Genomic DNA, 12,990 nt, shown 5'->3' on the forward strand with positions numbered 1-12,990 from the left:
AGTCAGTGCTTGATCATGGACTGCCACTCATTTTGAGTGGTTGTCATCTGATGTGCAGTACTGTTTTAAAGATGTTTAAAGAGGAAATTTTTGAGTGCTGGATCACTGGTTGCTATTCTGGCTCGAATTAATTGAAAAACTCAGACTAATATTTTCATTTAGAAATTCTCTAAAAAAGGCAGCCAAAAGCATACAGCCATTACTGCACATAGTGTATGACATCAGCATATTACTCAGTGGCTCATGAAAATAAATTGTCCAAATAGAAATGAACACCAACACCAAGCATGTATATTGCTAAAAATATAGTGACACAACTGTGTATTTATGTATGTGTATGTCACTAGCTATTTACCCTAAGTCATTTCTGTGGGAGGTTATCACTGTATAGCAAGGTCATATGATATAACAGAAAGGTCTTTTTCTGCTTAAAGCTTTAAAATATTTAATCCAAACTGCTATTTTAGTAGCTTGACATAGAGAAAACAGGTATTTAGCAAGAATTTCTCAACAGAATCAAGGATTCTGACATATTATTTATAAAAGCTACTCATAATTTTTGCAATCTCATAGTGGCACCTTGGATCATTTTCTGAATGTAGTCTCATAATTCTAGAGAGAGTGTGTTGCAAAAGGCTGGTAATGCTTTTAGCTTTTTATATGGACTAGAACTGAGAAACTTGGTGGATTTGGACTGTCTTCTGTGCATTTGACTACAAACGGACACACCAACAAGCTTTAGCTCCTCTTTCAGAACTCTAAGGCCCAGGGCAAATTAATTTTTTCCCATCTTACAATCATGCAAATTGCAAACATCATTCCAGTGATCTATGAGCCAGAGGAAGCTTTGATGGCCACTCTGGGCCTAACACATCCCTGCTGCAATGCCACTGATTTTATTTTAGATAGAAAGTGCCTTAAATGTGCAAATTAGGTCAGAAAACATTAAGTTAGGACACATTATGAATTGCTTAAGACAAGGAAGATGAGACATTTGCTTGACAATAAATAGGTTATTGGCCATGATTAATATTGATGACTGAAAATGACAGGACATCTGAAAACGCATTTGCCAGGATGCGCCCATTCGAGCACATAGTCTTCACAGAATTAGTGCCATGGTAATGAAAGGTAATGACTAATTTCACTACAGTAATTCAATTGGTCTGCATAAATCAAAGAGGAGGCACTGTGAAATCGAATCAGGCGCACTTCCTCACTGAGACGGAAGGGTCCAGCTACAAACAGGCAGATCAGTCTCTTACAACCAGTCTTCTCCAAGGAGGTGGCCATAACCCTAACCCAAGGGTAACCCCACCCCCACCCAACTAAATCTGGAGATGCTAGTGTGAGTGATATAATATCCATGGGCAGGACCTGTCAGGCAGGCCTGTGTTTTTGGGAGTTTCACCCCCTGGCTTCGACAGGCAGCACCTACTAGTCTGAAATAGCAGGCCATCTTGCTTCCGCTGTCACTCAGTGCTCATTGCCTGCCCTGCCAATTGGGGCCCCTGGTTCCAAATGCGTAATCACCTTTACCTTGTTTGGCAGCATTGGAGGTTTAACAGACAAAGAGGGTACAGTGTCCTTTGGCTTAGCGTAGTCCAGTACACACCATCAGGTGCTCCCACAACAGGTACAAGCATTTGTGGAGTTGACAGAATTAAGGTGAGAGACCATAGTGGCAATCCATGTGCACCCTCCCAAAACACCCCACCTTGGGAGATATAATAAACTGTTTCAGGAGGTGTTGTCGTCGTGTTGGCAGTACCAAATCTGTGCCTGGTGGCAGTCTAAGCTCAGCAGTCTAAGCCACCTGCAGCCCCCTCCTGCCATGTGCATCAAAATGATGATCAGAGAGCCAGTGGCTCTGTCCAGCCAGTCGTATCCATTATCCTCCCCCAGCAGATGCCTGATTAGAGTGATTGAGGGAGAGGAACTAACTGTAACAGGAGATTAGTGCTGAATGGGGCCTCCCTACGCCAACGGCGTACACAGGATAGCAGGCCTGCTGGAGAGTCAGCTGGAACACATTCCTTTGTGCCGTCCGGCTTATGCATAACACCAACTGTACCAAATATATTCCGTGCTCAGTGTGAGTTTATCAAAGCTAACACCTCTAATGAAGGACACTATTGAATTATTCCAGCTTCGGTAGATATGATTTTTTTTTTTTTACAATGGGAATGTAGCTGTTGGAGAACATATAGGTTTGCCATTTGAGATGGGAGGGTATAGGGGTGTTAACAGTCATATTGAGGGATTTCGCCTGGCAATGAGCCTGAGGCTGTGGTTGAAGGGGTGGAGAAGGGGTGCCATGAAGAGCTGAAGTGCGAAATATGTGGTAAGTGAGATTTTTATAGTCATAGATGTCTAGGGTTGGTCAATTGCACCGGAATTGTCTGAAAATTCTCCTTTCGAATTTTCATTTGGAACTTCAATTTTATGAGTTCATCTTTTACTCCAATATCATTGTATTTTTGGTTCATGATGAAGAAGGGGGTTTACCATGATAAATACAAATTGCATTTTGTAAAATGAGATTGTCTGATAATGTCAGTATGAATATCATAGGACATATATCTGAGCTACCTTGAGTGTTTGAGTTTATTCATCATCATGAATTTATTCATCACATTTATTCATCATCTAAATGATCACCTCTCTCCTGAACACAGATTTGTCATAGCAGTACAAGTTTGATCCGAAGTAAAAAAGTAAAGTGCTAGGCAGTGAAGTATTTCCTATTTCCGCAGTGATTTCTCCAATAACTTCTGGCCAGCAAGTTAATGGCTTGTTTGAATGTTATTCATAAAATCACATCCTTTTAAACAGGACAGCAGCACTGTTTTGATAGGGAGTCAAACTAATAGGCAATGCACTGTTTGTTCTTTGTATTTCTTCTGAGTTCAATGCTCCTAAGAATAACTTCACCCACTTTTGGGACAGTGGACAGATCACAGAATAAGAGGCCCCCTCTGAGTCACAGCTTACACCCCAAAAGCAGAGTAGCCAGCTTCTCCGATTTTTTCTCCATTTTTTAAAAAAAGATTTTCAAACTCCTCTGCTGTTCATTTCCCAAATTGCTCAAAACACCCCCTGAAACCAAATATCAAAATGGGAATGGCTGTGTTTGCACAATGAAAAAAAAATCCATTTGAAAACTGAATTTTAAATGATAATGGACAAGTTCAGCAGAATCACAGTGCTGCTGACGTGGAGCTTCAATATGATTTTATGTGCTATGAAATGAAATTAGAGCCCGCGAGACCCACTTTTTAATATGTTTGTTATACAATCAAAAGGAAGCTGGCAGAGATGAAAATCCAACCCTGAAGGTGTTCATCTCCTCTGTTTTTCTGTAGGCTGATCATTTTGAATAAGTCAGTGATTTTGTTGGAAAACTAGCCAGAGTTCATCAAAGTAACGCTCTGGCTGATGAGTTAGATCATAACAATGGCCAAGCAGACATGGTTAGCTCTACTGGCGTCGCATATACACACACCTGAAAATATCCCATTTCAGTCTCTCTATAGCAGCTTTGTATTTCATTTTGATTATACATTTATATTCTGCTCCAAAGCAGGATTTGTAGGCAAGTGTAAAACCAATGCATTTGTAGTTCTATCCAATGACCTGTTTTAAAATGTTTTCAGAAACCAGTCAAGGTGGGCCTAAATGATTTAAAGAATTATTTGAAGAATGGTTCTGGCAGACCTATATTGGTGTCTTAAAACAGTTTTGTGAAAATCTCCTGAGGTCTCATTTCTTCCCTCAGTGCCCACTTAATGTCCCAGAGTCCTGCTGAGCATCCTGGTGAGGGAGGGGGTAGGAAGGGATATTTCATCACAGAAAGATCAAATCTGATGCTTTACAACCCCTCTCACATTTACGCACCATATCAATAATTGAGCCACTCCGCCACAGTTGCTACAATCCAGTTTCTTTTATTAATCATGATAATAAAGAAATCTGCCTTGTTGTCACATCTCAACTCATTTGTCTTTATTGACAAGGTTATTGACATAAGTAAAGACAGTAATGAAATCTCATACTTGTTACAGCATGTCTATGCAGCTGCTCAGGCCAGGCCTTGATTGGATGGCTAAGGAAGTTTAATTTTAAATACATTTTTCTGTAATGTATTAAAGTTTTAACCGCAGTTTAAACAGATGTATAGTCATACATGCTCGGCTACATGGCCTTACAGTCAGCTGGTCTGAACAGATTCAAAAAGAGAACTACTGGAGAAGGGATGAAGATTTTCCACTAATGTGCCAGAGCATGTAAAATGACTTTGATAAGGCATGCACCCACGCGCGCAGATGCGTGCACTAATCACACGAAAGTCAGAGGTGGGCAGAACTTAGTAATGTCTCCTGGGGTTGCAGACATTAAAATGCACTCCAGTGAGCCCCAGCTGTTCTGGCTCTTCATGCTAATGCGTGTGTTAAATGTGCACTCATTCATCTGCAAGGAGAACAAGCAAGCGAAGCAAGCAAAAAAAAAAAAAAAAGTGGCCATGTATCTTGGTTGTCCTGCTGTGAGAAAGGCATAAAAATACATTTTTTTTCTAGGGCTGCAACTAATGACTATTTTGATAGTTGAATAATCTATTGATTATTGAAACGAATAATCGACTATTTGGATTATGAATCACACAGTTACTCGATTTACACAATTACTTATGACACAATTACTTATTTATCTATCAGCTTTTAAATTTAGCTTGAGGCTGATTTAGGCATGTGCTAACTAACAATAAAGACAATTAAGATGAGAACTTCATTCAAAAATATGTCTTTTAATGAATGGTTACTAGGACTAATTCAGTGAGGGCAGTTGCTTGCTGGGGAGTACAAGTCTCCTTCCTTTGAAGAAAGCCATCTTTCACGATTTAGAAAGTATCAAATGCTCAGGTATTCTCTAAACTTGTACACTTGGCAGCAACACTATCTCCAGCCATAAACATCGCCATGACAACGACAACAATGAAGCGTTTAAGCATAGAATTTCTATATAGCAGACGGGCTCTGGTTTAACATTGTAAAGTTAGGGCACACTTGGAATGTGAACAGGATCGTTGTGAATAATAGGTTATTATTTGCTACACTGGTTGTTCAACGTCATTAATAATTTATTGATCAAGAGAAAATGTATTTCAAAATAGAAAACGTTACAGCTCATAACATGAAGTAACATGGCTTTTAACATTAACATTAGCTATGCTAGCTAGATAACTAACTTAATGAGACGCATCTTCATCATCCAGAGAGCCAACGTGCCACCTCTTAAGATGCTCGAGCATAACTGATGTGCTCCCATGCCAGGCAAGGTCAGGTTTGCAAATGTTGCAGTTCACAACCTTCTTGGCAGAGTTAACCCTTTCGCATGTACAGTCATGTGCTCCCATGCCAGGCAAGGTCAGGTTTGCAAATATTGCAGTTCACAACCTTCTTGGCAGAGTTAACCCTTTCGCACGTACGGTCACACCGGTGTGATTAGCCGTTTAGCGCATATGCTAGAACCGCTGCGATTAGAACATGAGATTGGAAAAATTCTAGCTAATTTTAGCTTTGAGGAAACTGCGATTTAACATATAACAAATGCGGTGAAAACTATGAGAAGCTTAATAATGCTTATGAAAGCATAACAAACCATATAACGTAACATGTGCGCTACATAGCATAAAATAAGTTAGGTGTGACAGGGTTAAGAGTGAAATGCTGCCACACTTTTGAGGTCTTTGGTCCTGAAGGTGGTGCCATCTCTTGTTCACTCCAGTAAAGTAACGTAGCTTAGGCTACATGTCTGAACATTCCTAGTCAGCACAAAAAACACACGCGATGATGTCACCAACTAATCGACAATTAAATTTGGTTAATTTGGACAAACTAATTTGGTCATCAATTTTAGTTGACTACATCGATTATTCGTTGCACCCCTATTTTTTTCTTTATCAGTGGGCCAGTAGTTACTGTCATTTAGTGTATTATTGTCATTCCCATTGAGTGGCTCTTCTCTCCCATAGATCCCCTGATGATGACTGGGGAAACAGGGGAAAAGGCAAGAGCAATGTGAATCTTAGATTCCTATTTGGAATACCCTTGAATACCCTTAACTGAGGTCTTGCAATTGATGGGTACCCATAGTCTGTGTGCTGGCATTAACTCTGCAGTAATGGACGAGCTACAGTGCTTTCTTCACGAGTCATGCTTGGCCTGCTTCCTTGGACTGACACCTGACCCTGAGAGCAGGACCCCAGGGCCTCTGTGAGAGATGCAATCTCCCTGTGCTGAATACAGATCTGTGGGTGAGGGAAAAAATTGAGCCCCAGGCCTAGGCATGGGCCACGGACACACACAGCAGGTTGGTGTCTGAGAATCCTCTGAAAGGTTGTGTTTCATATTATAATCCAGAGATGCACCACAGCTGACCTGCCTAGCTGTGTTTATCTCCTCTTTGTGTGCCTCTGCTTGCAGGCCTCCTGGTGAATACACAGAGCAGAAGTGCCCTTTCTTTTTGCCTAAGTGAATATGCCCAAAATGAACGAATGGCTTTAACCATTATGCCTATGATTGTTACTCATTTGTGTGCCTTCTGAAAGTGATTCATATGTGTTCGCTCATCATCGGGCCCTGCTTGTCATCACATGGTGGATACTGACCTATTGACAGGTATCTCTAATACTCATTTAGCCGACTGTTCCTGATGGATCTCCGATTAGCAATACTTCAAAATCAGGGAGCTTCAGTGCTGTGGAGATGTCAGCAATGATTGCTCCTCATGGTGTGTGTGTATTCATTTCTGTGACTGTCAGAAAATCACAGTGATTTGTAAGACTTGTATGGCTTGCTTAACGTCTAATGCTCAAAGACAAGTAATTGGAGAGGCCATGTTGACTTAATGTCTGGTGCACATACCCAGATGGAAAGTTGCATATTTACCACAGATTAGCAGTTGATGTGTGGATTTGGAAAGGACTTCACTTTGCTGTGGAAAGATAGTTTATTATTTGGATTTTGATTTGCTCTTGCTGGAAAGTTTTCCCTTGCTGTTCACTCACGTACCCCTAGAGAAGCATGTGGGCTCGCCTCTGGTTGATCCCCTCATTGAGAGCTGTCCAGTCACATACTGTAACTGCCTTGGGATTTACAGCATGATGCACTCTCTCCTGTTTGCCTGCTGAAACCATGTTCAGTCGGTGTCTGCAATAGGTCAGAGTGTCAAATGATGACACCTCAGTAAATAGTTTTACTTATTAAACAGTACCATCAACACTCCCACCTAGGGAAATGACCTAAAATCCTGTTTCTTGGGAAAAATAAGTAAAACCACTCCCCCAAACACAGCAACCCATAGACTGTTAGATGGCCCAGTGCATCACACCATGTGGTTAGACTTGTTCAATATCTGCCTTGGCTCCTTGCTAGGTTCTGCTGCGGCCCATCCAGGTATAGTGGGTAGGGGGCTTTTTGATCAGACCTGTCCCTCTTGTTGATGAACCCAGCAACCCCCCCAACCCCCCCCCCCCCCCCCCCCCCCCACCTTAAAATAAATAAATAAGTAAATGGCACAAACAACATGAATTTGGATTATGGTTCTGGAGCATTTCAGGATCAGGGGTAGGGTAGGAGGAGAGACCTCTGACACATCACTTATTTCTAATTTGTCCCAGTATTCCCCTCATTCTGTGCCCTTCCCAGCTGTTGGCTGAGCGATACCACGATAGAGGAGCCCCGTCAAGCAGATCGCCAGATCTGAAACCACCACGAACAATCAGAGAGAGATCTAACTGCTGGCGGGGGCACACTCATGTGACCTGCGCCATGCCAGCCATTAAGCTTAGAGGAGAGCATGGTTGGATGTCGCCATTTGTATTCTCTGGGGCCTGTGGGGTGACGTGTCTCGCAGGAGGAGGGGGTGTCACTTTATGGGAAGTCATGAGGGGAAACAAGCTTGCCCTGAGGAAAGGAGGCCATGGGAAATTGCTGGCACCTGGAACAGAAGAATACTTTTGTTTTCCTTAGCTGTGGAATTCAAAAGCGCACTGCTGACCTGTCCCCTGTCAGATTTGTTTTGTGTTTTGTTCCCAAATGGCTGAAGCGCATTTCTAGCCACCAAAAGGGCACTGCTCCTTCCTTTTTGTTTTTGTTTTCTTGTCTCTTTGGGAAGCCATTGCTCTCTATTTTGACTGTATTTGCCATTGCTAAAATGTGGGATCCACGTTTTGGAGATCAGATTTCAAAGTTATAGTTTGTTTTCAACTCGTTATGTTGCCTTGAAAAGTACATGGTTCATCTTTTATCCCTCCAATGTGTGAATTATAAATCAATACTCATGCTTAAATGAAATAGCAAAGACTCCTATGCTGTATGTGTCAGAAATGTGCAAACACAGGACATGGTCTAATGCAGTAGATTCTGTCAAGGTGTGGTCTTTGAAATATTGTGCTTTGCCATTTAAAAAGTGTCAAAAAATGCTAGGCTATCACCCGATTGCTTGTGATTTGGCTAACTTTGTTGAGCAGCAAAACACTGTGATTTGTTCAAACCAGTGAATAACTGAATAACATATGAGAGCTCCACCCATTAGCCTCAATATACCCTCTGTACAATGTGTATGGTTGGGAAAGTATTCACTTGCTGAGGAAAACCAGATGATACCAGTGGAATCTATCCACTGGTATCATCTGGAGTCTCACAGCAAACCTAGGAGCATTAGGTCTCATCTCAGCTATTACATAGCTGAAGCTACCTAAGCACGCATGACCTGTGGCCACCCATACATACTTAATACAGTGCCATGCTTTCTCTCAGACACAGCTGATGTGAATCTTGATATTCTAAGCCCCCTTCCCACTCCCACTTCAAAAAAAAAAAGAATTGAAGGAAAAGTAGGTACGTTTCTGTTATTTATCATCAGAACCAACCCACTGGAGAAAATCCACACTCTAGTGACCTTCTTATGCAGCCATGAAAAAAGAGGGGGAAGCAGAGGTGGAGGAGAGAGTGACAGGAAAGGGTTGAATCGTATTTACTTCAGGACATTGTTCTCTAGTCAAGTACTCTATTAATGCAAACTCTGACTGCAAAATACATCTGGCATTTAAATATCATATATTTAGGGAGGTTTGCTTTAAGCATTTTATTGAAAAATAACATGAAAAAAGTATCGTGATTTTAAAGAGATTGCCTGTTCTTAGATGGAGGGCAACTCAAGTTACCTTGAAAGAAAGTTTGCCTTTCTTTAGATATGTACAGCAAAATCACTTTGAATTATGAAAAACATAATAATCTTTTGTACAGCTGACTGCCTTAAGGCAGAATGCTGTCAAAGCATCAATGGTGATTTTGGAAAATTGCATTTAGATTGAAGCGATTTGGGGGAGTACTTCATAAGTGAAGATTACAGCGGTGCATGCGCTGTGCTGGGTTTTGTTCTGCTGTATAAAGGAAAGAAAATCAATAGGGGGAAAGCTCTGCTTCATCATGCTCTCGCACTGAACCTACACACTTGTGGGAAAAAATGAGATAAGATATGGTTATGGCTTTTTTATATCTCGAGTGTTGGGGGGGGGGGGTGCTGATAATCTGTTTTTATTTGATTTTACTCTGCCAGAATGTGCTCCAATTCCTGCCTTCTGGGAATATAAAAGTTTATAGTATCCTCATGGTGGGATTAAAAACACTGGTCCCTGTCTCAGAACATTTTAAAGTAAATGAAATTAAGTGTATTGTTATTGTGTTTTTTATGACCATCTATGGATGAATGGTGTCCTTGAATCAGATATCAGTACTAAAAATTAAGACCCCATATGCAGAGTAAAAACACATTGGTAGTAGCTCTGTTTAAGAGAGAATTTTTCATTCTGATAGAAAACCAGCAGTTTTAGATTTGTGTTGACAAATGCTGTACTACTTACATATAGTGATGTCCAGCTGTGTGTTGTCTGAATTGTCTTGTTCCCATGATTGAATGAGTTGCTGCAGACTCATGGTCTTCTCCCCTCCGCAGCTCCCCCCACTGTGCGAATTGTGCACTCCGGCCACGCGTGCAATATTGAGGAGGAACACTACAAGGAGAGGGTGTACACCATCCGAGAGGGTGAAACTCTGGAGCTGGCCTGTTTGGTTACTGGCCACCCTCGTCCCCAGGTGAGATCATCAACCAACCGTTAGTTCCTTTCTACACCCACCAATCATGTTACATCCATCATTAACCCTGCCTCTACAGGGTCCTAATCCTTGCCCTGAGCCTTCCCACAGAAACTCATAGGATATGTCAGGAGCTGCTACTTCACAGTCACATCCTCTGAGCAGGGCCTAATCAGGGTCCCTATCAGATGTGCCTATCCACACATCTCATCTGACACACTCAAATCCAGCGGCTTGTACCTTGGGGCCTGATGCCTCTCTGTGTGCTCAGACCTGCCTTAATTACCCTCTGTGACATCTACATCATTCATGAGCATGGTCTCCCACCATGCTAATCACGACTTCAAGTTAAGGCTCCCATACAAGGCTTAGCGTACAGTCCAAGGACACGAGCACCACTAGAAACACAAAAAAGCTGCACCACATGTCAGACAGTGTGAAGGGACATTAACACCAGGGGTCTTGACCCATCCCAGCACCATTCAAAAGTATGTTCACTGCATCCAACAGCAAAATGAGCCATGACCAACCAGATCGTGGTGCCTCCTCCGGTGTGTGACATCACAATAAGGTGATGCCACCACTGATCAGACATGACAGTTTACCGGTGTCATCTTGTCTGAAGTTGAATCATGTTGAATGATACTGGTGATTAATTGGACAGCATGGGTGGATCAATGGCCAGTTTTATGTCCTTGCTTTCAGGAAACTCACTTAGAGAAACAGAGATGTCTGAGCAGCTTAACGTGGGCCTGATTAAACAAACACACAAACAGAAAAGGAACAGTTGGAGACAGCTCTCAGCACACAGTTTTTTTTTTATTTAAACACCCTCTGTCAGACGAAATCACAGATTATCATCTTCCTTATGCAGTGTGTGAGTGGGTACATGCAGTGTTCAGTTATGAAGCAGTCCTGCCCCATGTGCATCATGGGAAGCTCAAGGAAAAGTCGATCTCACTGATTGCCACCGAGTTGTTTTTGATTCATTTTCAGTCCATATTGCGTTCAGCATTTCCATATTCATAATTTAAGCTTTTTACCTCTAATGAGAACAGAGCTGAAAGGGAAAACAAGAGTTTGCATGCCAGGAAATGCACATTTTGTGAATCTTGTATCTCACAGCAGCTTGTAGCTGTTGTTCTATTCAAATCCTGACTGGGGCATGGCCTGTATACTGTAGCTCTGCTTTAATCTCCCTCATTTAGCTGGGAGAGTGAAAAATGTAAGTTCTGCTTGTAAGGGTTTCACCTTATGCGAAATGTTTTATAGAGGAATGTTGAATCTCAACCGAGTGTGCACACAGACAGCATCCGCTCAATATTTTAAAAGGATGGCCCCACTCAAGCTGGTCAATAAAATTCATTATATCTAACTAATAACATCTTGTGAATAGACTGTGTCAATTTATTCTTAATTAATATTTTAGACCCTTTGTGATCGATGGACAGCCTCTTGATATGTGCAAGTGATCATTCATAACGCATATTGACTTCTGTTTCAAATCAAAAGGTCAATCCCCCTTGAATAAGCAAGATGTTCCGACACAGCGGATTTACAACCACAATGGTCGTTTGCTGTTTCATCAACTGTGTGTCTTCTTAATTGAATGTAGGAAAAAAGATCAAAGTTTTTTTGTTCCAGGGCCTGAAAAGCCAGTGTTTCCTTTGAAATCAGATAATTGGAATCTTCATTCAGATCATGAGCAGCTAAGAGTTAGCGTTCGTCACCTCCACCAATGCTGAAGGGATTTGATGTGTTCACGTTTCATTATCTGCCTCTACTACCTGAGGGAACTCGCTATGCTAATCTAAAGGAAAGTGCTTCAACATACACAAACTGAGAGATTGAGGGGATGTATTTGTCAAATTGGTTTAGTTTGTTTATTTGGTTTGTTTCATTCATGTTATGGCACGAGCAATAAGTAGCATACAAAGATATACAAATCAGCAATTTTTGCAGAAAAGACACACAGAAAAACCTCTTGATGTGGAGGGACATGAATGTTTCATCTCCTTTTTATTATTTTTCTGGAAGCCATACAACCTCACCGGTCACTCCACAGACAGATGAAACGGGGAGCATTAATTGCTGAGTTTACAGGGACGCCACAGGCTTTTCAGTGGACACACGCAGCGTACCACAGATTGCCTGCAAGTATGACCACTGTAAAAGCATGTGACCGCTGACCTCCTTTTACCCTGTGGAGATCACCAGTATTTGCATTACAATTCTGAGGTCATCAGTTCATACAAATGACTTGTTATTGGAACTCATTAACTGCCTAAATATCCCAGTGGGACCAGCACGTCGGTCAGAATAAAGGATGGGTTTCCCGTGGGAGACATCAGGTCCTCCAGAAGCAAAGGAGGGCAGATTCCATCTTAAACGGGGCACTTATTGCTGCTTTTACTACTCTTTAATTCTTTTCATGTCAGCTTGGGTTGATGGGCAATAAACACATTGTAAATTTCCCAGCCTCACCCTCGAGGCATCTGTCTGATGGAACCACTGGACCTCATCCAGCCCCGGCTGCGGCCCTCTCTTGGTGGTTGGGGGTGTCAGTGGCCCTCCTCCTTTCCCCTGGGAAAAAAACCACCGTGCAATGGAGCTGCAAAGCCACACCCACTTCTGCTCTGCCCATTAAGGAAATGGCTTGTGTTGTCAAAGCACCGTACTTCTGTCAGCCAGTCCCTAGTGTCAGGATATTGCATTATTTTTGTGTTATAGTAATAACAACAACAACAACAATAATAATAATTCCTTTACTTTATAGAACATCTCAAATAAAGGTATCATATATTATTTAGATTTTTTTATAAGTAAATGCATC

The 12,990-nt window shown here is 41.7% G+C and overlaps 1 protein-coding gene across 2 annotated transcripts in view; it reads left to right on the forward strand.

Annotated features, from left to right (window-relative positions):
- Positions 1-12,990, forward strand: part of mdga2a (MAM domain containing glycosylphosphatidylinositol anchor 2a) — a 230,199-nt gene that overhangs the window by 72,554 nt on the left and 144,655 nt on the right. For both annotated transcript variants that reach the window (XM_036542144.1, XM_036542145.1), the window contains exon 2: positions 10,018-10,157. In XM_036542144.1, the coding sequence (XP_036398037.1) occupies positions 10,018-10,157 (140 nt within the window). The remainder of the gene's footprint in view (positions 1-10,017; positions 10,158-12,990) is intronic.

The sequence above is a fragment of the Megalops cyprinoides genome, chromosome 12 (assembly GCF_013368585.1).
Source record: "Megalops cyprinoides isolate fMegCyp1 chromosome 12, fMegCyp1.pri, whole genome shotgun sequence".
Taxonomy (NCBI): Eukaryota; Metazoa; Chordata; class Actinopteri; order Elopiformes; family Megalopidae; genus Megalops; species Megalops cyprinoides.